Source organism: Zingiber officinale, chromosome 1A (genome assembly GCF_018446385.1).
Source record: "Zingiber officinale cultivar Zhangliang chromosome 1A, Zo_v1.1, whole genome shotgun sequence".
Taxonomy (NCBI): domain Eukaryota; kingdom Viridiplantae; phylum Streptophyta; class Magnoliopsida; order Zingiberales; family Zingiberaceae; genus Zingiber; species Zingiber officinale.
Genome location: NC_055987.1, coordinates 123182169 through 123206935, shown reverse-complemented (window position 1 = coordinate 123206935; position 24767 = coordinate 123182169). Strand labels below are relative to the sequence as shown.

At 35.3% G+C, this 24767-nt stretch overlaps 3 protein-coding genes across 5 annotated transcripts; 1 reads left to right on the top strand and 2 right to left on the bottom strand.

The window, feature by feature from the left end:
- On the bottom strand, positions 1–2643 carry LOC122030136 (40S ribosomal protein S3a-like). Of its 2 annotated transcripts, none has more exons than XM_042589298.1 (7): positions 2514–2643; positions 2368–2415; positions 2163–2268; positions 821–958; positions 566–751; positions 287–487; positions 1–221 (listed from the first exon to the last, which is right to left on the bottom strand). In XM_042589298.1, exons 1-7 carry the CDS (start codon positions 2522–2524, stop codon positions 126–128), a joined length of 786 nt encoding a protein of 261 aa, XP_042445232.1. In that variant the 5' UTR covers positions 2525–2643; the 3' UTR covers positions 1–125. The 2 variants fall into 2 exon arrangements, with proteins under 2 accessions (XP_042445232.1, XP_042445240.1); XM_042589306.1 differs by having other exon boundaries at positions 2–221; positions 2494–2564.
- Positions 2644–2673: 30 nt separating this feature from the next.
- LOC122030149 (60S ribosomal protein L39-like) lies at positions 2674–3345 on the top strand. The gene is made up of 3 exons (XM_042589316.1): positions 2674–2807; positions 2894–2997; positions 3082–3345. The coding sequence occupies exons 1-3, from the start codon at positions 2805–2807 to the stop codon at positions 3128–3130; spliced, it is 156 nt and encodes a 51-aa protein (XP_042445250.1). The 5' UTR covers positions 2674–2804; the 3' UTR covers positions 3131–3345.
- Positions 3346–5174: 1829 nt separating this feature from the next.
- On the bottom strand, positions 5175–21897 carry LOC122030121 (cyclin-dependent kinase F-4-like). 2 transcript variants are annotated; one of them, XM_042589285.1, is made up of 17 exons: positions 21741–21897; positions 19555–19796; positions 19362–19474; positions 18888–19257; positions 18734–18812; positions 18340–18408; positions 18176–18264; positions 17959–18097; positions 8611–8713; positions 8471–8523; positions 8328–8379; positions 8005–8113; positions 6098–6207; positions 5897–6016; positions 5768–5799; positions 5609–5684; positions 5175–5540 (listed from the first exon to the last, which is right to left on the bottom strand). In XM_042589285.1, exons 6-14 carry the CDS (start codon positions 18386–18388, stop codon positions 5980–5982), a joined length of 741 nt encoding a protein of 246 aa, XP_042445219.1. In that variant the 5' UTR covers positions 18389–18408; positions 18734–18812; positions 18888–19257; positions 19362–19474; positions 19555–19796; positions 21741–21897; the 3' UTR covers positions 5175–5540; positions 5609–5684; positions 5768–5799; positions 5897–5979. The 2 variants fall into 2 exon arrangements, with proteins under 2 accessions (XP_042445219.1, XP_042445212.1); XM_042589278.1 differs by having other exon boundaries at positions 5897–6207; positions 8328–8394.
- Between the last annotated feature and the right edge of the window lie 2870 nt (positions 21898–24767).

The window sequence follows — 24767 nt, the reverse complement described above, 5'->3', positions numbered from 1 at the left end:
TATAAACAAACAAAATAGTTCAAAACAATTACTAGAAAACAGATCAGCATATTGAAATGTTCGAAACTTCTGATAAAAAAAATATCATATTTGTAGGCTATCGAACAGGTCAAAATAACAACTATTTAGGCGGCGATGGCTTCAGATTCTCCTTCCATCGGAACATCCTCCGCGGGTCGATCTAACTTTACTCCAACATCCTCTTTGTAGTCTCCATGAACCTGCAAGACTGACGAGCCTTTAACTTAAGACATCCAAAGTACGTAAACCAAAGAGAAAGATGTACCTCCATGAGCTTTCCCAAATCAAACTTAGGGGCCTTTAAGATTTTCACTTTGCGAATGAACACATTTTGCAATGGGAATATGCTCGTTGTCGCTTTCTCAATTTCCTTCCCAATCACTTCGGGTATGAACTTTTGGACTAGATCCTTCAGATCACACGATGAAGCCTGATTCACCATAATTTCAGTCATCTTGCGCCGTATCTGCATAAACACTTCAAATGATAATCCTACGTTGTCTTATAATCAGCCATCAAGGAGGGGCATCGTTCAGTAAATCACCTGTCTAATCTGGCTGGATTGCGCATAGCAAGTGCGCTTGACCTGGTTCGGACGTCTCTTGGTGAAGGCAATACAAAACAGACGCAGTGTATAATTATCAGTGGTCTTCACATCAACATGTGCCTCTATAAGAGTTTGCCACTTCCTTACTAAGGATCTGAGCTTGTCTGTAGTGAAATTCATGCCCTGAAAGAAGAAAAACGTGTAACCACAAAGAAAATAGGATCCAGTCAATCAAAGATACATGAGACGTACCCAAAAGTTTGTTAGAACATTTTTGCCTTGAACATCCTCAGCACGAAGCCGGATCTTCCGGTATGCTTGGTCCTCATCATTTTGAAGGTCAGCTAATGAAACTTCAAATACTCTGTGTTTGAGTCCCTCTGATGCAATCTAAATCATCAAAGAAAAATACTATTAAAGCTAGCTACTAAAACTAGAATCTTTGGATAGTAAAATGCATTGCATACAAGACATGTCAAGAATGGTGCATATGCAAATGTCATGCATTTATTCGCCACAAAGTAGATATATTACGACTCCAGAGTTGATCATACAAGTCCATATACAAATTTTAGCTCAAGAGTACAACCGCCAGATTTCAAATAGTAACAGCCCCTACCATCCCTAGGTAACCAAATTAAGCACTTATAAACACTAAATTCAGTGTCCGTCAATCAAAAATTCAATTAAATTTGATGTACATGCAGAACTTGTCTTTCTCAATATCAGTTATTTCCATGACAATCTACAAGATCACTTGCTGGGAAATCTACATAATTACTTATATTTCTAGACTCTCTAATATCCATCTCCATATTTTCTAGTTCATTTTCCACTCTATAATACAATGCAGCTATTTTTGCTAGAAACTAGAAGATAGAATAGCAAGAAAGGCAAACAAAACAAAGCTGACCAAACTTTCCATGCTTCTAGTTCACTTAGCTGTATAATATAATTTGGATAGTTTGGATATCAACTAGAAGAGTGAATAGCAGGAGTGATAAACAAAACAGAGCTGACTACCACGTCTGGAGATATGCAATCCAAGTTCTTGCTTGGAATAATGAACAAAAAGCAGAGATCTACACCAAGCAAAAAAAAAAAAGAATATTTTATATGTTTCAAAGACTTCCAGAATTGGTTCTGTTATAGGGTAAAATAAGTACCATTATCATTAGAATGTTAAATTTCTATAATCTAGGCCACAAAAGGTTAAACTTTTCGGCATTTCATATCTATTAATATGTCTATGACTAAAATATTGCTCCATTCTCACAATGGTCCTATAGATGCTAAAACTCAATCCTCATCTTCAGCTAGGAAATGAACAAGCAAACAAGACCTTCTATATCACTAGAATTTTCTTTTTCTACAACATGATTTACTAAGATTAACCTTTGAACAAAACCTTACACTTGAGGCATTCTTTCTGGAGTAAAGAAGAAGAAATTCAGCACCAAATTTTGGTCAGCGTACCAAATAATTAAAATGATAAAAGCCAATGAATATTTAGATGGCAACAAGAGCGAAACCAGGATAGAAGCTGGTCCAATTGGAAGAACTATTCAAACAACTACCCAGGCAACAAACGGACCCTAGTTCCTTGTGTCCTTGACACAAGCGTCTTCCCGACATTTCTGACGGAGAAGACCGATGGGGCCTTGATGTCGTACCAATCCTTCTTCGTGAAGGGATCCACCCTGCAAAAGTTAAGCCACAACACACATCGCGTGTCACTAAAATCGGAAGCCAAATCCGTCAAAACTGAACAAGCAGATAAGCTACGGATCTAAACATACGTTTTTTTCTTGCCTCCCTTCTTTCCTTTGGAAATGCGTTTGTTCTTCCTGCAGACATGATCGGTGAAAGAGTAAGCAAGCAAATAAGGCAGATGAAATCACCGTAAATGGAAAAAAAATGCGAACTTGAGGTCGGAGAGCCGAACCCGACGGCCATATCTTTTGCCCTCTGGCCTCCTGGCTCTGGCGCTGCTCCGTCCCAGGGTTTTGGCGGACGAGGCTCATGAGGAAAGCATGTAGAGCTTTTATAGACAGGTGATCCACGAGCAGACGAGGGCGGATGGTATTTACGCGTAATGGGCCCAGTTAAAGCCCAATAAAGCTTCGGTCTAGTTAATGCCCGGTACTTCCCGATCTACTACGTATAACGCGGTTCCTGCCTAGGGTTTGCAGGGGCACCGGATTCATCAAGCACAGGGACCTGCGGTGGTGGAAAGATGGTAATCTTCTCGACTGCTGTTAGGTCACGGCGCCATCCTTCATTTCCTCCAGTCTCTGATCCTCGCTTCATTTTCGTTTCTTGCAGCCGTCGCACAAGACGTTCAAGATCAAACAGAAGCTGGCGAAGAAGATGCGCCAGAATCGCCCCATCCCCCACTGGATCCGCTTGAGGACGGACAACACCATCAGGTTCTTGCCTTTCCTTCTCTTCTCTCTTTGTTTTAATCGATAGTTTCCTCAATTTTCATCTCTTTTTTGAAATCCGGTTTCTAGGTATAACGCCAAGCGCAGGCACTGGCGCCGCACAAAGTTAGGATTTTGAGGACGCTCTATCTTTCCGGTCGCCTTTCTGAAACATTAGGTTTCTTTCTGACCTGATCGACGATTCTCGTCATTGCTTTAGTAGAGTATCTTGTTCCTTGTTCTTGTGCTGAACTCGTTCCGCGGTGATCGAATATGGATTTTTGCACGCTCTATCAGTTGGTTTTATGTTCTGGAATTTGTCGAATCAAATGATTTATGCATTTGTTGGATCTACTGCAATTAGTTTCGGAATTGATCATGCTTTTGAACATGCTTGGAATCCGTAAATAGTTCTGACGATGTGTAATCCTCGATGAATTCTGCTCCATTGTCTGTGCTTTGATAACCTGACTCATCATCCAGACCTTTGACACACGCGAAAGGTAGGTCTTCGTCCTCTTCCGTACTCTGCATTCTCTTGCCTGCTGCTGAATGACAACTCGTACGCCGCCGTCGGACAATAAGGCTGCGTCCGCATCTGCACTGAGGCACGGATCTCTGGCCAGCAAAGTGCTGCTGTTGAGGATGGATAGACCCCATCTATTATACAAATGAGATTCATAGAATCGAGCATGGATCTTGCATGGATGGTTCATCTTTTTAGATCTTTGATTTGGATAGACCTCACCTACTTAAAAGTAGGGTTCATCCAAATTAAAGATTCTCATGCAGTAGACCATCCCTTGGTCCGCAAATTGCGGGTCAGAGGATTCCTACTGCATAAAATCTCATCTATGAATGACCCCTAGTCCAAGAGCGGTTCAGGATTGTGGTCTAGAGGATCTAGGTGTCCACGGATCTATTGATCGAATCGTACTCGATAGATATTTTCTCTCCAAAATTTCTACATTGAGAGAGGCGGAAGCTAAATTCTTGAAAACGAGACACGATTGAAAAGAGAAGAAGAAATCTTAGGGTTGTACCTTGCTGAGATGACGTTTGTGCGAGTGGAAGTTATCAAGGTAGACCTCGTGGTCGGGATCCCTCCCCCTTTTGCTTCTATCTGTTGATGTCGATGTAGAAGTCAAACAGGTAGAGCTCGCCGCTTCGGTCCGGTCCTATAGAAATTTTCCATTGGTCACTATGGTTAATTGATGGTCACTTTAAAAGTTCAACATCTTTTGATTATGTTCCTATTTGTAGGAAAATTTTCTATAAATATATCCTACCGCAGTATCATAATTTTGTGGATACACAAGTGGTGTAAGAAGAGAGAGAGATTGAGAGAGAGAGAGAGAGAGAGAGGTGGAAAAAAAAGAAACGGCTCTATCGCACTAGTTGCTTGGAGATTGCTATGAAATTGCATCACCGTCTTGGATCACCAGATTCGCCTCCAACTCCAAGTGTGATTCTCGCCGGCACTGCTATGGCCTTTCGGCGGTTCAGTTGGGTCAAGAGTAACTTTCGCATCGCCATGATCCGAGTAACTACCTGAAGATCATGTGCCACCCTCACAAAAAAAAGACTCACTGGCGATAGGCGGCTTTGCCTCTGCCCTACAGCAGTTAGGTTGGCTCAAGCCGAGAGCAACTTATGCATCGCCATGATCCTAGTAGCTATCTAATTAAGATACGAAGAGCATATGCATATGTAGATGTATGTGTACGTGCCACCCTAAAAAAAAAAAAAAAAAAAAAAACCTCACTATCAAACATATAAACTCGAGCACCAACCACTCAACCAAACCTGTCAAGATCTGGCGCTGGAGTATCTGATCAACCTGAAATAACTGCCCTGTCACCCTGCTGTGCACATGGCTCCACTCCCCCATCTGCTCATCCTCAACGAACTGAATTATGTCGTCGGCCAGCAGACGCCTAGCCTCTATTCCTGTGGAAGAGTCGAGAGTCACTGTCAAACGTATAAACTAGAGCTCATCCTCCCACGCGCGGGGAACAGTCTGCACTCCCGATCTTGTCCTTTGGGTAGTGCATGCTTTTAATTGTCGCTGGAGGGTCCCTTGTATTTAGGGTGGTAATATTGAGGCCAAAAAAGGTCATGTTCATTCATTGGTTGGATTATATCGTCGGCCATCTGCTTTTAATTTTTAGTAGGCCATCTGCTCATCCTCAACAAACTGTATTATATCGTCGGCCAGCAGACGGCTAGCCTCTTGTATTTCCAATCTATTGCGAAACATAAGCAAATACAACACTTGGTATGATTGGCAGGCAAGATGATGGCTGGAAGATAAAAAAATATTGATATAGAGGCTTCAGCCAGCAATTTTTCTAACATAGTAAGTTGGTGCGAGAGGAACCTCCTTCGGTTGGCCTAAAACACCAGCATGCCTGTGCCAGACTGCATCCTTCCGCAGCGACTGCCTCACCGTTTCAGGTGTGGCTGCTTGCCATCGTTCCAGTTCAATTTCAAGTCAGCCAATTTCTCTACTACATTTGAAGTCCTTTTGGCATCTCTATCGGCAACACCTGGTATCAAAATAAAGAGTAAGAACTGGATCGAAGAAATCACTTCATCTTAATCATAATAGAGGTACCTTGGATGTCTCTTAAACTCGACTGATGTTTATGTGTTTTAATACCACTATCAGAAAAATTTTCTCTCTGCCAGTCCTGTCGATGTGGATACGATAACAAAAGGGAAAAAAAACAGAACTATATAATCAAATATTGACATGTTAAAGAGATTTAATTACCTGATGATTCGTTTCCAGATTTCTTTGCGCATCTGATACATTTAAAAGATAAACTAGGTCAGCCATTTGAATTGAATAAAAGTAAAGAAAACGAGAACAAGCAACACAACAAATTGGACAAATAATCACCTGTCCTTGAAAAGCCATTTGTATTAGCTAATGACAAGTTATTTGGCAACCTAGTACTGGATCAAACTCCAACAGAATGCTCTCTAGCGCTTATTGAGACCAAAGCACTTTTCATTACAGCTTAATAGTGCAAAAAATTACAAATTAGTGGAATTAAAAAGTAAATATAAAAGTAAAGAGAGGGAGAGAGAGAGAGAGAACCTGATGAAGGTGTTTTCTGCACCCCTTCTGATTTCAACTGAGGTGATGGTGGGATGTAAAAGCAAGGCTGTAGCTGAATGGATGAGGACAGAAACAGGGACGCCAGGAAACTGGGGCAACGAGAAGAAGAAATGTCAAAACATCTTTAATCTCCTAAAGCATATGAGAAAGCAAAGGTTTTCTATGACACGTGTATAACATTTTTGAGGGGGACAACTCTTCGAAAAGGTCATTTAAGCGACAAAATAAAAGGCAATTCGTATGTAAGGTCATGTTGCTATGTGCAACTTGATAATAACTGATTGAAATATCATTTCATGTTGGATGGTAGGAACGGTTTTTACCGTTCTAACGGGGAAAGAAATCAGTACAGTATGCTCTCCAATTTCACATGCGTCATCCAAGTGTTACACGTGCACATCGCGCGACAGAAGTGGATCAAAGGCGTCGCAGGACGCCTCCAGTAGTACCGGAAGTAGGGGTGAGCAGTCAATCCGCCAAACCGACCAACCCGCTTATACCGATTCGAACCGAACTGAAAAAAAAATAATTCGCCGGATATAGGGCCGGATATAGGGTCCTAATATTGCATTATCTGATCTAGTAGGGCCGGATAGTTTTTTATCCCAATAACCGAACCAACCCGATCCGATCACCCCTACTTGTAGCAACTAATGTTGATAAGCTGTTACACATTGTAGTAATCACTGCCAAGAAGCTGCTACACGTTGTAATAGTTATTTCCGATTAGCTGCTATAACGTGTAATGAGTAATGTCTATTATCATTTTAAAAAATTTTATTTTTTTTGTTATATTTATATTTATATTTTATATTTCATTGGATATAGGGTCGGATATCCAAATAACTGACAACCCGTCGGATATCTGAAACATAAGAACCGCCGGATATAGGGTCGGATGTAGGTCCCGATTTTGCATTATCTGATCTAGTAGGGCCGGATAATTTTTTACCCCAATAACCGAACCAACCCGATCCGTGATCACCCCCAACCGGAAGCATCGCAAGACATCCACCGAAGGCATCATTGGATGCTTCTGGTGCCGCTAGAACCGTACTCTACCAAATTAAAATTATGATTTATTTAATTCAAATAATTCTCAACTCAAGTGTAATATTTCAAAGAGGCTTTTATAAATCCTAATTAAATTATCCTAATAAAAAATTTAAAAAAATATATTTAAAATTTTTAAAAAATATATTAATTTTATTAATTGATATTCTGAAATTATTTTTACTATTTTAAATTTTATTTAAAAACTCTAAAAAATTCTAATAAATCAAATTTATATTCTCATAATTTTTTTATTATTTATATTATTTTTTTGTTTTAATATTTACTTGATATTCTAATTTTTTTACTATTTAAATAAATATTATTTAAACTAACAATTAATTAAATGAATAAATAGTTAACTTATATAATTATTATATATAAAATAGTGTCTTTCTATTAATTTATATAATTATAATTATTCACGTCACTTCATTTAGTATTAGTAAAGTAATATTATGATATAACAATTTTAATTTAAGTTATCAATAAATCAATTTTTTTAAAAATATATATATATTTAATTATTTTTTTCTAATAATATTAAGTTGTCAATAATGGAGAACTTATATAAAATGAATATACAACTTATTTTAAATTATACACAATAAACATATTTATCTAATAATTACTATATATAAATAAAAAATATAGAAGCCGTATCGGCACGGCACCATACCGAAACGGTATCGTTCCGATCTTGGATCGAAAATCTAGCACAGGTCGAGATTTTAAACCTTGATAATAACAGAGGATGAAAAATTAGTTAACTAAATCATCAAAAAGAGGCATCCGGAGAAGAGAAAAAAATATCACAAATCAATATACCACACCTGCGGAAAGTGATAGTTCATAGCTGCTGCAAGTTGTAGCCCTTCAGACCATAAGTCACTATTGGGAGATCCAAAAACACTGCAAATCTTGCATAGCTGATCTGCCTCACTGAAAAATGTAAATCAAATAAGCTAAGTAGTATAAAAGGATTTGTGGCAAATGCTGTAACACAATTTTAGTCAAAACCAAAATAACATACTTTTCAATGCACAAATTGTTATGTTCAACAAAGGGATTCTAGCACTATTTTCTAAAATAATACTTATGGATGTTATTTCCATTTTTTTTTCACAAAGAACATGCTTATGATTTTGACAAGTACTTTGAGCCAGGAAAAAGCGGATGAAGGGTGAAAAGTTCAGCCATGATAGCTCCTATTGCCCACATATCTGAAATTTGAAGCAATCAACAATTTCATATTAACTGCAGGGGTTATTAAATTCCTATGAGTAATAATTCACTCACCAACTGCAGAATTATAAACAGAAGAATGAAGCAAAAGTTCTGGAGCTCGGTACCTGAAACATGGCATATCCAATTCAGAATAAGCAAATAAAAAGGCATCAAAAGATCAGATGTAAAATGCAAATCAGAAATATACTCACCAGCGTGTTGATACATATCCTGTGAATGGTGGCTTAGAAAGGATTTCACGAGCAAGGCCAAAATCTGCTATCTTCACAAGGTCTTTAGTAACCAGCAAATTCTCTACAATAAGTAAAATACAGCTTAACAGAATGCCAACTTCACCAAAACATTATGCAAAAATTGACCACAGTTAAGAGAGGAAATTAATAGAATAAAATGTTTCATAAATTTAAGTGCTATGAAAAAAAAGGGCCAGATATAACACTTGTTACAACATACAGATATCCTGGTGAATGAATCACATGCATAACAGTCCACTTACAACTAAAGAAACTTCAGCTACAGCAGAAAAACAGCAGACTTCATTTTGCATAATCAACTCTAGCACACCAAGCAAAAATAGTTATCAATAGATATGATTAGGGAGGAAAGCTGCCAGATTCGACTATCTAGTACTTTCTCAAATATGGCCCAAGCCTTTCTTATCATGTGATAATTTTCAAAGATTAACAGGGACAGAGCAGTCTCCCATTAATGCTAGAGATAACAGTCTATTACATCTACACCAGTATCACAAAATGTTGCCGCAGGATAAGGTTAACATATCCTCCACAAACTATTTCTTATATCCAAGTGCTATCGTATATTGGCTTCTTTTGCAAAATTCTGCAAAGTGCAAATTCAGGTTCTTTTTCAATTGGTTGGATGCAAACCTATTTTTGAAGGGAAGTATGAAATAATCCTTAATATAATTCGATCAGTGCTCTAACTGCCCAATCTCTGTATCTTCCGGAAAAAGGAATGAAAATAATTGTTTCAACTGCCAATGGAGCACCAATTTAATGAGTTTGCTTTGACAAGCATACGCTACAACAAGGTATAAGAATGCTTCTACTAAAACTAAAGAATGAAATCATTGAAAAACAAATTTATTAAAATTTACCAGAGGATAAATTTATCTATTTATCCTAAAATGAAGTTAACTCTGTCCGGACCGGTCATGGTCGGTCGGTCCCAAGTCTGGATAAAGGAAGAGGGTGTTGGAGTTGTAAGGTTGCAAACATAATCCCACATTAAAAACACATGAAAAATCATGGGTTTATAAAAAAAAAGATATTTCCATTGATACGAGACCTTTTGGGTAGAGCCCAAAAATAAAACCACGAGGGTTTAGGTCTAAAATGGACAATATCATATCATTGTGGAGATATTTGAATCCCTTTTAGACCTACAATTGGTATCAGAACGAGGTCTCTTTTTACCGGACTAACCGTCGGAAGAAGCACGAGCCAAAGCCATGATCCAAGATCGAACCATGTGGTTAAAACCTTGAACGAAGTAAGGGAGGCCCTGAGCAGGTCAGTGGCCTGATACTTGAGGAGAGACCCTGAGCATGTCAAGAGTGACCCGATACTCAAGGGGAGGCCTGAGCAGGTCAATAGTGACACGATTCTTGAGAAGGACCCTGGTCCTTTGTTTGAGGAGGGATTTTTGGGATTGCAAGATTACAAACATAGTCCCACATTGAAAACACATGGAAAAGATCATGGGTTTATAAGAGAAAGATATCTCCATTGGTATGAGGTCTTTTGAGTAGAGCCCAAAAATAAAATCATGTGGGCTTAGGTCTAAAGTGGACAATATCCTGTCATTGTGGCGATATCTTACTCCCTTTTGGACCTACAGAGGGTTACGTTAGGTTGTCAGCTAAAACTATGACAAATATTCAATAAATAGATCCATTAAATTATTGCGCTAATGAAGTAAGGGAGACTAAGCAGGTCAGTGGCCTGATACTTGAGGAGAGGCCCTAAGCATGTCAAGAGTGCCCGATACTCGAGGGGAAGCCTGAGCAGGTCAATAGTGACACGATTCTTGACGAGGACCCTGTGGTCCATTGTTTGAGGAGGGATTTTTGGGATTACAAGATTACAAACATAGTTCCACATTGAAAACACATGGAAAAGATCATAGATTTATAAGAGAAAGATATCTTCATTAGTACAAGGTCTTTTGAGTAAAACCCAAAAATAAAATCATGTGGGCTTAGGTCTAAAGTGGGCAATATCCTGTCATTGTGGCGATATCTGAATCCCTTTTGGACCTACAGAGGGTTACGTTAGGTTGTCAACTAAAACTATGGAAAATATTCAATGAATAGATCCATTAAACTATTGCGCTAATGCTACGTTGTTCTCCGGAAGGAACGCGTTGTAGACTGTAACATCTTAGCAAGGATCGCTACATCTCCAGAATTTGTGTAGTGCTAAATATGGGTGAGTTCGTATTACAAGGTCTGACCGTAACATGTCAGCAATGACCGCTACATCTCCATGAGAACTTGAGTGTAGTGTTAAATAGGCAAGAGTTCTCACACCATAGACTGGATAAGAACAAATATGATAGGAAAATCAGTAATCTAAAATTTGGAACATAGAACATAGGAACCCTCACTGTTAAATCAATAAAAGTGGTAGATACGATAATTAGGAGAAGAATTAGTATTTTGTCTATACAAGAGACAAAATGGGTAGGCAAGAAAGCAAAAATGATAGAGAACTCGGGTTTTAAGTTATGGTACACTGGAATGAGTAAAGCAAGAAATGGAGTGGATATTATTGTAGATAGTTCGTTAAAAGATGAAGTATTGGTCCCTTAGAGGCTCGCAAGAAAGGGTGAATTGCCCTGCACAAAAAATGAACACCCTCTCTCGATCTTTATAAGCTTTTATTAAAAAACACTTGCATAAAAAGAAACTAAATAACAAACAAGAAGGAAGAGGCAGATAGTTTACTTGGTTTGCAATCAGAGGATTGCTAATCCAAGACAAATAAAGTTCACTATCAAATCTCCTTCAGGCAGAGAACCTCTTACAGCAGTTAAAGTACTCGAATACAAAACTAAACAAAAGATAGACGTTTACAAGTGTTGTATTTAATTTCTGAGATCATGATTGTATTTATAGTCCTGATCAGGGCGCCTGGAAGGGTTCCAAGCGTCTGGACGTGGATAAAATTTTATCCAAGTCGCAACAGATCGCGACACATTGAGTTTCGATAAACTTTCTGAACCGGGCACCCCAAAAGGGTTCCTGGCGCCCGGACGATGTCGATCCTGCCCCTGCTGGCCAAGACACCCCAGAGTCGCCCTAGGTGATCCGAGTGCCCAGACCGAAGTCAACTATCCTGTTGACTTAATCTCCATTTCTCCCCTTTTGATCACATTAAAAATAAGGGTTTTTCATGAAAATAACTTGAAATAAATGTAAAATAGAATCTAAGGGTAAAAAAAACACTATCATCCAGAAAAGATTAAGAAGTTTTAAGTTTCAAAAAATTGGATAAACTATTTTTGAAAAATTAAAAAAAAATTAGACTTAAAAAAATTCTTGAAAAAATTTTATAACAGTTAGAATAGTCATATATATATATATAAAGCAAATATAATTTTTTCTTACAAAAAATGATATTATTTTAAACAGAAATAAATTCTTTTCTGCATAAAGACATATTTTTAAAAAAATGCTTAAAAAATAGTTATTAATCTCACAAGATTTTAAAATATTTCTGAGAATGTATAATAGTAACTTTGCAGAAAAAATAAAATTTAAAAATTAAATTTTTAAGAGTTTTTAATATTAAAATTTTTCATTTAGATAAAAAATTTATAGAAAATTCATCAATGATCAAAAAAATTTTGAAAAAAAATTCTTAGATAGAGAAAATGATAATTTTACAAAAATAACTCTGCAAGATATTTTTAAATGGACAAATATAATTTTTCTTAAACAATTCATACAAAATAATTTAATGGTCAGAAAAATTTGAAATTTTTCTTATTGATAAGTGATGAAATTCTCTTTCTCAGATAAATTAAATTCTAATTAATTTCTAATAGAAATCATGCAAAATAATTTATTTGTAAGAAAAAAAATTAAAAAATAAGGCATGCATAACAATTTAACCTAAGCATGATCTTGGAACCCAAAATAGATTCCTTCCCACTGGATTAATCAAAAAATTTGTTGAAATATATTTTCTTAATAATTTTCTGATTTAGCCGTTGTGATATCTAAAGTGTCAATTTACTCTTTAAAAATTTGAATTCAAACATGCAGTATTTAACTTTTATATTTGTTCTTGTAATTTTTATTTTCTAATTTTATTTTATCAAAATCTTCTAATCGACAACATGTAGCTAGAATTCCTTTTAATTCATTGTTTTCTTTTAATAATTTATTATTATTATTTTCTAATTGACAAGAATTTTTTGATAAAATTTTAATAAATTTAAATAACTGGTCAGGAAGTAAAGACCGTACCTGACTTACCTTGTCGATCTGATTGCTCCTCCTGAAGTACTGCTTCCTTCCGATGTTGCTTCCCTTTCATCGGTGCTCTCAATACTCATTTCGAATGAGCTTGCTTCGTCGTCTTCTTCTTGGTGACTTGTCACTAGCGCAAGTCCAGCAAGGACTTCGATCTCCAACTCGAACGACGTTTCGTCCCACGTCGTCTTTAGATTTCTATACTTTGTCTGGATTGGTTTCTTATTCATCTCCTTGTTTTTCAATTTTGGGCAGTTGTCTTTGACGTGCTCTTCTTCATCGCAGTGGTAGCATCTTACCTTTCTTTTTCTTCTTTTGCCCTGCACTTGATTGAATTTATTAATTTTAAAAAACTTTTTAAATTTCCTTACCATGAACGTTATTTCGTCATCGTCAAGGGAAGTTTCAGATTCTGGTTCATCCATTTTTGCCTTTAAGGTAATGTTGTGCTTGGGCTCTTTCAAACCTGCACATCTTGTTTCATGAACTTCAAATATCGAAAATAACTCTTCTAAAGTACTTAGCTCTAGATCCTTAGAGATATAATAAGCATCTACTAAGAACACCTATTTAGCAGTCCTAGGAAAGGCATTAAGAGCATACCTTAGCGAATCTCGGTTGGTTATCTTTTTTTCGAGATTCGTGAGTCCGGTGATGAGTTCCTTGATCTTTGAGTGAAGGTGTGTAACAGTTTCACCTTCTTCTAATCGGAGGTTATTGATCTGGACCCGGAGCATATCCCGTCTCATGAGTTTGGCCTTCAAGGTCCCTTCGTGTAGTTCTAGGAATTTCTCCTAGAACTCCTTAGCTAACTCATAGGTTCCGATCCGATTGACTTCTTGAGGTGGTAAAACGCTAAGTAAATGAAACTCTTTGTCGTCTGTCACGAAGTCAGCTTGCTCCTTTTTCGTCCATTGGTATTCTTCTTTGGCCTCTGGTGCTACAAAACCAAACTTCATGATTAATAACAAATCAAAATCTATTTTAAAAAAACCTCCATCTTTTTCTTCCAGTTCGCAAATTCCCCCTTGAACTTAGGTGGGTAGATGCTCGGTCCGGCCATCTCTTGTGCTTCGATCGGCGATCAGTCCTCTTAAAGAGGTTGAGCTCTGATACCACTTGTTGGTCCCTTAGAGGTCGACAAGAGGAAGTGAATTGACCTGCACAAAAAATGAACACTCTTTCTCAATCTTTACAAGTTTTTATTAAGAAACACTTGCATAAAAAGAAACTAAATAACAAACAAGAAGGAAGAGCAGATCGTTTACTTGATTTGCAATCAGAGAATTGCTAATTCAAGACAAGTAAAGCTCACTATCAAATCTCCTTCTCCTTCAGGCGGAGAAGCCTCTTACAACAGTTAAAGTACTCAAATACAAAGCTAAACAAAAGGTAGAACATTTACAAGTGTTGTATTTAGCTTCTGGGATCAGGATTGTATTTATAGCCTTGATTGGGGCGTCTGGAAATATTCCAAGCGCCTGGACGTGGATAAAATTTTATCTAAGTCTCAACGAATAGCAACATGTTGAGTTTCGATAAACTTTCTACTCCAGTCAGTCGCCTAGAAGGGTTCTGGGGGCCTGGACGGTGTCGATTCGGCCCCCGTTGGGCGAGGCACTCCGGGGGCGCCCCAAGTGATCCGGGCCCCCGGACCGAAGTCAACTAGCCTGTTGACTTTTCGGTCGGAGCTCTCACTCCGCTTCACTCGCTTGGGTGATTTCAAACATCCGGAATAGGGCTCGCCCAAACCCATTTTCCGGCCTTCTTGAACAACCTTCCGCTCCGGCTTCTCGTCCCTCGGAACCGCTGTGCGCTCCTTCTGGGCTGCCAACATACTCTTTTGCAACGCCTCGTCCCTCGAACGCACCGAACCCATCGACTCTCTCCCGTGCCGTCCTCGCTAGCTGCATCTTTTGCTTGACTTTCTGTGCTCTTAAGCTCCTGCACACTTAGACACAAGGATCAAACCTCAACAGGACCTAATTTGACTTAGTTGACCACATCAAAACTATCACGGAGTACTTACATGAAGTTGTAAAAGTAGTTAGAAAAGGGAATAAAATTATAACCCTTAAGATAATAGTAACGAAAGAAACTATGAAAATAATTAGCATATATGCACCACAAGTAGGATTAGATGAAGCTATCAAATTAAGGTTTGGAGACGACTTAGATGAAATATTACAAAATATTCCACAAAATGAAATGATTTTAATAAGAGATGATCTAAATGGACATGTCGGAGTGACAAATGAGAAATATGAGAGGGTACATGGGAGTTATGGGTTTAAAACGAGAAATGAGGAAGGGAAAACTATATTAGATTTTATGATAGCATATGACCTTATATTAGCTAATACCTTTTTTAAAAAAAGAGAAGAACACTTAGTCACGTTTAAAAATGGAAATAATAAATCGCAAATTGACTTTCTTATGGTCAGGAAGAAAGATAAAAAGATTTGTAAAGATTGCAAAATCATCCCTGGAGAAACTTAACTACCCAACATAGGTTAGTAGTGTAGTGTTGGATATATGCTTCAAACATAGTATTAATAAAAAGAAAATATATACAACTTCTAGAATTAAGTGATGGAAGTTAAAGGATGGGAAGCAAAATATATTTAAGGAGAAGATAAAAGTACAAGCATTAGGTGAAATATACGATGACTCTAATACAACATGGATAAGATGGTATCAAAGTTGAAAATAATAGTTAAGAGTGTACTCGGTGTGTCAAAGAGATACGCACTATTAAGTAATGAATCTGAATGGCGGAATGAGAAAGTACAAGAGAAAATGAAGGAAAAACAAAAAGCTTATAAAGAATTATATATTCATAAGAATAAGAAAAACTTAAAAAAATATACAATAGCCAAGAAAGAAGCTAAGAAAGTAGTGAGTGAAACAAAGAATGAAACTTTTGAACGATTATATCAAAAATTGGATACAAAAGAAGGAGAAAGAAACATTTATAGAATAACTAAAGTGAGAGAAAGGAAAACAAGAGATCTTGTCCAAATAAAATATATTAAAGATGAATGTAATAGGATATTAGTAAATGATGGAGAAATAAAAGAGCAATGGAAGAGGTATTACTTTTTAATGAAGGTTTAGATGACCAACTTAACTTAGATAATTTAAGTAGATCAAATAGGGATAGAAATTTAAATTTTAATCGTAAAATTCAAATTTCAAAAGTAGAATAAACTTTAAATGAGATGCACAATGAAAAAGTCGTTGGACCAGATGATATTCCCATATAGGTATGGAAATGCCTAGGGAAAGAAGATATTAAATGACTTATAAAATTATTTAACATGATATTGAAAATGAAAAAATATCTGATCAATGGAGGATAAGTACTCTAGTTCCCTTATATAAGAACAAGGGAGACATATAAAATTGTGCAAACTATAGGGGTATTAAAGTAATGAGTCATACCATGAAACTTTGGGAAAAAGTAATAGAAAAAAGATTAAAGAAGGAGATCATAGTGACCGAAAATTAATTTGGGTTCATGCCTGGAAAATCGACAATAGAAGCTATACATCTTCTTAGGCAATTAACTGAAAAATATCGGGAGCAAAAACAAGATCTACACATGGTATTCATTAACTTAGAAAAAATTTATGATAGAGTTCCAAAAGAAATTATATGGAGAATTCTAGAAAAGAGAGGTGTTAGCGTAACATATATTGAACCAATTAAGGATATGTATGAAGATGTAACAACCAAAGTAAAGACTGCGGAGTAACTGATGCATTTCCAATAAAAATATAATTACATTAAAGATCAACTCTAAGTCTCTATTTTTTTTACACTAATTATGGACGAACTGACTGCGTGCATTCAATACAGTTCCGTGGTGCATATTGTTTGCGAATAATATTATTTTGTAGATGAAACACGTGAAGGAGTAAATGCTAAACTAGAATCTTAGTAGGAAACACTAGAAGGGAAAGGTTTTAGGCTTAGTAGATTAAAGGTTGAATATATGAAATTTAAGTTTAGCAATATTAGAAGTAATGAGACAATTATTAAGATAGAAGAGAATGAGTTACCCAGAACCAAGAACTTTAAATATTTAGGATCATTTTTGCAAAACGATGAAGGGATTAAGAGAGATGTCTTACATAGAATATAAATAGGATAGTTGAAATGGAGGAGAGCGTCGAGTGTTTTATGTGACCGTAAAGTATCTCTAAAACTTAAAGAAAAGTCCTATAAAATCGCAGTTAGACCTGCTATGTTATATGAAGCTGAATATTGGACTATGACTCGAGCACATGGGCAGAAGATGAGAGTTATAGAGATAAGGATGTTAAGATGGATGTGTGGACATACGAGGATAGACAAAATAAAAAATAAGAACATTAGAGAGAAAGTCGGAGTTGCATCTATTGAGAGAGAACTCCGAGAGACACGTTTAAGATGGTACGAACATGTACTTAGACGACCAATAAATGCTTCAATTAGGCGATGTGAAACTATGACAAACACGTATATCAAACGAGGAAGAGGAAGACCAAAAAAGACTAAGTTAGCAATAATAAAACAAGATTAAATTTATTTAAGTATAGATGATGATATAGTAGGAGATAGAGCTGGCGTAAAAAGATTTATGTAACTGGCCCCACCTAGTGAGATAAAGCTTAGTTGTTATTATATCCTAAAATGAAGTTAGAGTAGGATATACTCATATCACAACCAAGAAATCTAACAATGTGAACAAGGCACTCTATGCAAAGGATTGGAGAATTTACAAAGATTAGTATAGGCACAATCTGACAAAATGGGAATTTTTGTGTGAGCTGTGGCACCTCACTGCTTAATTGTCATAGACCCTAGAAGGCAATCTAAAGGCCATAAACACATTAATAGAAATGCTAATCCATTTAATTAATGGGATCAAAATTAAAAAGATGACCTATGCTTACAAAAAAAAAGTCTTAAGGCCCTAAAGTATTTTGATGCCATTACAGCATCTGTAACTGTTTATCTGCAGAGGAAATATGAGAGAGAGAGAGAGGAGTACCAGGCTTAAGGTCACGATGAAAATAACCCTGTTTGTGCATGTAAGCCAGCGCTCGGAAGATCTGAAAGCACCAATTCCGAATTTCAACCTCTGAAAAGGATTTACCCCTTTCTTTCATAAGTTGATAGAGATTGCATTCCTGAATAGCAATAAACCTTATTCAATTTCTAGTGAAAAAAATAAAGAAACATTGAAAAAATGTAGCGATGAGGCATACCATGTACTCAAAAACAAGGTATAATATATCATTCTCTCTAATAACCTCTTGAGCTTGACAATGTTGGGATGGTTTAGTCTTCATAAAGACTGGAAAAAATTGCATCTTGATGAGAATAATAAAGAGAGGAATGTTTATTGCTTACAAGTAATATTCTAACCTACCTTCACTTCCTGGAGATTCAAACACTCCTCCCACGAATAATATTTCCATTTCAGCTTCTTAATAGCAACCTGTAATTGCTAACAGTCAGAACAAGAACCATTTTCTTTATGATATTTAGTAATGTTACAAATTCAAATTGTGGTTTATAAAAAACATAATAACAGCATTTTCACTGCATTTCAAAAACTAGCAATGCAGAGACAACCAAAAAAACAAGATAATGATGTGTAGCATTCGAACCTGTAGTTAAGACAATGATAAAAAGAAATACAAATTTACAGGACAGTCAAACACTCCCAGAAAGAGCTATCCAGATTAGAGAGAATAAATACAGAAGCAGTAAAGGTCATTTAGAGTAAATATAGCAGCCTACTACTTCTTGTGGACACTCACTAGTTCACCACTATGTTTGCTTATGGCTCGCCAAACATTACCAAAAGTGCCATCTCCGACTTCCTTGATTACGTTGTACCTGCAGAATAAGGAGACCCAATTAATACATCTGAGTATAGCCGAGTCATATTAGCAGTTGTTATCCAACATTCACCTTTCCATGGCTGATTATGCACTCCCTGTCTTCCTAGTCAAGAGAAGGATGTCTATGACCAAATTTCTCAACCAAAGATATATGCGTGAAAAGAGTTACAGAATGAAAATGAGAAGGCACAAGAGTCATTCTGATGTCAAGAGCCCAAGCTGCTGTCTCAAGGTAGGAAGTTGGTCCATATAGTATTGGTGAAAGACAAACTTTGTAGGAACTGAAAGAATCACTGCACTGGAGAAATTTACTAAAACTTATGGCAATAATTAATCAATTTATTTCTTGTTTATTAAACTCCATTTTTTATGAAAGGCACTCAAATCATAAGGGAACTGAAACAAAGAAACCCAGATGCTGAAGAGCTAGTGAAACACACCTGAAATAAGAACACCAATGTCATTAATGATTTAGTTAGTTACAATTATTAGGTTCTGAATATAGAAGAGACAAAAACAGAATTAATGCCTAAACCACACTAACCATATTATTAGACTTGGAAAATAGAAGTAACAAAATTGAAGTTGATGCGTAAACCATTGCAGCAATACTATTTTGGGGCAGGACGTTCACATGGGCTCCAAACAAGAGTTGTACTGGCCATATAAGACAAAGGAAAATGTCAATTTTGTGGATAACAATGGTTAGTTGCACACACAAAGGCAAGAAGACCAACACAAGGTGGCGATGTAAAAAGTAAACCAACTTCACTGCATAGCTGCCTCTGGAGACTGTAGATTCCAGGATAACTTCTAGGTGCAGTTGACAAAAGAGGAAAGCATAAAGTCACCATGAACAGAAAGTCGCCGATCAATAACTCCATCAAGAAACAAGGCTTGGAACTTAAAGTAACTCAACCAAGAGCACATTCGCGCCATGTATCAAATGTATATGTCGGAAGAGGAAACTGCATGTAGCCTGGGCAACAAAATGTTACGAGAAAAATCATCAGAGATTTGGATACAATAATCATGTCAGAAGAAGCAGTAATGTTAATTGTCAAAGACTCTTCCATAGATGTATCTGTGCATGAATGCACCTAAACAACATATTTCCTGTTACAAATATTATAAAAGTCTATGCACAAAGTCATAAACTTATCTAGTGAGGGAAGGGGCCTATACTATATCTACTTAAGGCCACATAAGGATTATGCAACAAAGCTTTTCAATGTCCAAATGATTAATCATTATCAAGTTATGTTAGACCCAACCATTATGGTTTAGCTACAAGGATTTATCACTCCATGCAAATCTATATCATTAGTAACGCTGACTTATTTAGAATGTCATATCTGAACAGATTAATATTATCTCAATAATTTTTCTCGCATTTCAACATATCAAAATTACTTCAGATTGATTCAATAAAATTGTAAAATAAAATCTAATGACATGTGTATTTTTAGGAATACATCTACACATCTTTTATGGATTGGCCAATGGATAACCATTAATTGTTATGTATTATGTATCTAGTGTTATATATATTATCTATGCCCATATTGGTTAGGATAATTAATTTAATTGTTAAGTGATTAGACATATATTTGTTTGCATATATGGATTTGATTTACTTATTTTATATATTATATAGTAAATAAAAAAACTCATATAGTCATACTTTTTAAAATGCTATTTGACATTATTATCAATATAATGGTGTTAAGATATGGGCAATAAATGAAGCTGTGTGTGCAACCATACTGGATATGCTTTATGTGATGACTCTACCACATGTTGTGTATGTGATTTCAAAACCTCGATTGTTAATGTTTCTCAATAATTATTTATGTTGTTTCATATTGCTTAATTTATACTCAACTGGTGAAGAAGATCATGTGTGGTTTACCATCTATTAGAAAAGAAAAAACAGAAGAATGGAAGAAAAAATCACAGTAATCAGCTTTCCTTGCAAAATTAAGGCCCCAAGGTTGTGTTTCTCACAAGTGTAGGAAACACAAAGGGAAATAAGTCGGCCGAAGGATTTATCCAGCAGTCCTTTGCCTATGTTTCCTTTGGCAGAAATAGAAGAAAAGAACTAAGGAATATGAAAGTCTTTATCCAGTTCAACCCAAATTTTCTTCCACTTAATTTGGATAAAAATGAACTATTCACATGCAATGGACACAATCCAACCCAAAAAGAATCAGGATTGTTTGCTCCAAATTCTATATTTGATTTATATTTTTTAACAAATAAATTTTGAAATTTTGGTTGCTCTCCCTCTTTGATTGCCTTCATGGAAAGGAACAAAAGGGGCACTCTATTTCTTTCCTTCACTAGAAGGGAACAAAAGCTAGAGAAAAAAAAAAATCCTAACGTTTTCCTAGATTTTATTTTTCTTTTCTTTCCCTAGTTGTTATCTTCCCTCATAGAAAAGTGAGCCAAAGATTGAGTTTACTACTAAAATTGCATTCTCAAATATACAAACAACCAAACAGATTTACATCAGGATCAATGTTAAATTAAATGAAAAGGCTGACCTCGAATTGGAAAATAATAAAATAGTAGGGGAATAGTGTTGGGAATCATAAGCATGTGCATCCATCAGACAAGATGTCCAAATAACACCAACAAAAAAACTGAACTCCCATACAAACCCATTGCCAATATCCTCCTCCAAGAAGTACTTTAGACCGAGCCACCAAATCCCTGGAAGCACGATAATCCCACAGATCCACAAAATTCCACAAAAGATCGAAACCCTAAACCCGCGCCTAAGACGATTTCGTTTCAAATCCCAATCAGTCATAAGACCCCGTAACCAGATCCTAATCCTAGGGTTTAGATCGACAGCCAGCGGCACCAGGAGTGAAATCGAGAAGGCGAAAACAGATCTGAGATAAACAATGAAGAATACCTGGCAGCCCTGCAGCTGACCGTTCCTCGCCTCGTGATCGAAGACCGAAGAGAAAGAAAAAGAGCAGAGCGCCCGAGGAATGAATTAGGAGGGCAGGAAGCGGTCTAATATATCCCCACGCTTCGCATAAACGGTCCCGTGGATTTCTAGAGAAAAATCAAATACAGAAATTCAAAAGGCACCTGATTATTTTAATTGTTAAAAGGATGTCCATTTTTAACAAAAACAAAAACAAAAAATTAAAAAAAAAAAATAAAGCACTAGGATCATATTTTGTATACGGAAGATATCTGTATTTCAACTTAAATAACTAAGACGTAAAATAACTGCTATAATAAATGGCAATTATAGTTATAGGGTAGTTATTAAAAATAAATAAATTTAATTGAATAAAAAAGTTGTGTAGAGCACTTTTATAATAATTTTTTTATCAACTTTGTCCTAACTGTTGAAACTTAATTAAAATGATAAATTCATCATAAAATTATTATAATAATGATTAATTGAGTTCCAATATTGTAGTGTTACACTAATATAATAGTTGTTAGATAGTTGTAACAGTTAATTAGTGGCTATTATAAATTTTTTAGAATGAATTTCATGATGTCAGTAATTTTGAAAAGTTTAAGTAATTTATTTGATAGGTTGATAAAGATTATTATCTAAAAATACTTTATGTATAGATTTTTTTACTTAGTCAAATTAATATAGCTGTTACAATACTATTGAAATAAGGATATCTTAGCTCCCGGCTGGTAGTATTATGATTAGTAGTTTAAAATAGGTAACGGACAATGTAACTGTCTTTATGAATCTCCTAAGTAACCTAAAAAAAATTTCCGGATTGGATACCTACTACTACTACTACTACGACTAATAATAATAATAATAATAATAATAATATTAATAATAAGGAGGAGGAGGAGAAGGAGGAGGAGGAGGTATGAGAAATGCTATAGGACACCCATTTTATTTTTTATTTTTATTTTAAGAAAAAATACAATTTTGTTAATCCTCATAATTAAGGGTGTTTTTTATTTTTACATTCTCTATCTTAACAAACTCAAAATTATTAAATAATTATAGTCAAAATTATTTTAATATTTTAATAAAATATTAAATAGTAATTAAAAAATATTTCAATTTAATTAAAATTAAAATAAAACTGCTACAATATAAAACAATATTTAAATTGTTTAGAACAATTTTGTAGTAATTTTGATTAAAATTACTTCAAATCTAGCAATTTTCCACAAAATTACTATAACAATGCAAATAAAAAAAATTGAAATATGAGAAGTATACCAAAATAAAGGGTATCTTTTATTTTTTTCCCCCATGATTTTTTTGGAAAACAATCAGAACAAATCTCTTAGATGGCGTTTGGTTCTTTCCTAGGAATTGAAATGGAAATGGGTATCATAGTATTGTAGAATGGGAATGAGTATGAACTTGGGTATCATTTCTAAAAATAATATTTGGTTAGTTGAATATTTTCAATCGGTATAAACTTAAATTTTCTTTTTTACCCTTAAAGGAAAATAAGAGAAAAAATTAGATAGAAGATAAAGTTGAATATGAGAGAAACATATGACGAGAGAGAAAGTGTGATGGGAAAAAATGAAGAGAGAGAAAGTGTGATGAAAGAAAATGAGGAGAGAGAGCGTGATAGGAGAGATTGAGAAAAGAAAAAGTATGATGAGAGAAAAAGAGTGATGAGAAAAATGAAGAGAGAGAAGTGTGATGAGAGAAAATGAGAGATTGAAAGAAAGTATGATGAGAGAGAAAGTGTGATGGAAAAAATGAAAAGAGAGAAAGTGTGATGAGAGAAAATGAGGAGAGGGAGTGCTGGAAAAGAATGAAGAGAGAGAAAGTGCGATGAGAAAAAATATGGAGAGAGAGTATGGTAAGAGAGATTGAGGAGAGAGAAAGTATGATGAAAAAATGAGGAGAGAATGAAGAAAGAGAAAATAATGAGAGAAAGAGTGTGATGAGAGAGAATACATAGAGGAAATGATAGAGAATGTGTGATGAGAGAGAATGAGGAGAGAGAGTGTGATGGCAGAGAATGAAGAGAGAGAGTGTAATGAGATAAAATATGGAGAGAGAGTAAGAGAGATTGAGGAGAGAGGAAGAATGATGAGAAAGTATGATAAAAAAATGAGGAGAGAATGAAGAGAAAGAAAATAATGAGAGAGTGTGTATGATGAGAGAGAATATAGAGAGAAAATTGTAGAGAATATGTGATGAGAGAAAATAAGGAGATAGATAGTATGTTGAGAGAGAAAATGTGATGATAGAATGAGGAGAAAGAAAGTATGTTGAGAGAGAAAATACGATGATAGAATGAGGAGAGAGAAAGTATGATGAGAGAGAACAAGGAGAGAGAGTGAAATGAAAGAAAAATTGAACAAATATACTAAGAGTATTTTCGTCCAAAACTTAATTCTTATTCTCATTCTATCAAAATCCAAGGGAGAGGGTAGGTTTCATCCATAGCCAAATTTTTAGATTTATTCTAAAATCTTGATTCTATTCCCATCAACCAAACACAATATTTGAAAATAAATCTATTCACTCATTTCCAAACCTCTAAATCAAACGTCATCTTAATTTCTAAAACTATAGATCGTTATTATCCATATTTATCATATTTATTTAAAAACCCGAAGTTTCAATTTAACTATACACCTTTAGCAAAAAAAAAAAAAAAAAAACTTAATTCTAATAAAAATATATATTAGTAAAGCTAAAAGATTTCTACCTTAGCAAAAGCGAATTATTTCATTTCAAGCGTTCAATTTTAAATCAGTATAAGAAATTATATGTAAATTGCAACTATCCTTTCTTTATTAAGATGTGAATAATATATGTATAATTTTATAATAATTTTTATTAAGTGATGAGTGCATTGATAATAAATAAAGCATAGGCGTATTTCACAAAATTTAAAACAAAGAACAGCTATTTTGACCAGATAATGTAAATAAACATGTTTATTTGTTATTGCTAAAACCGTATAAAATA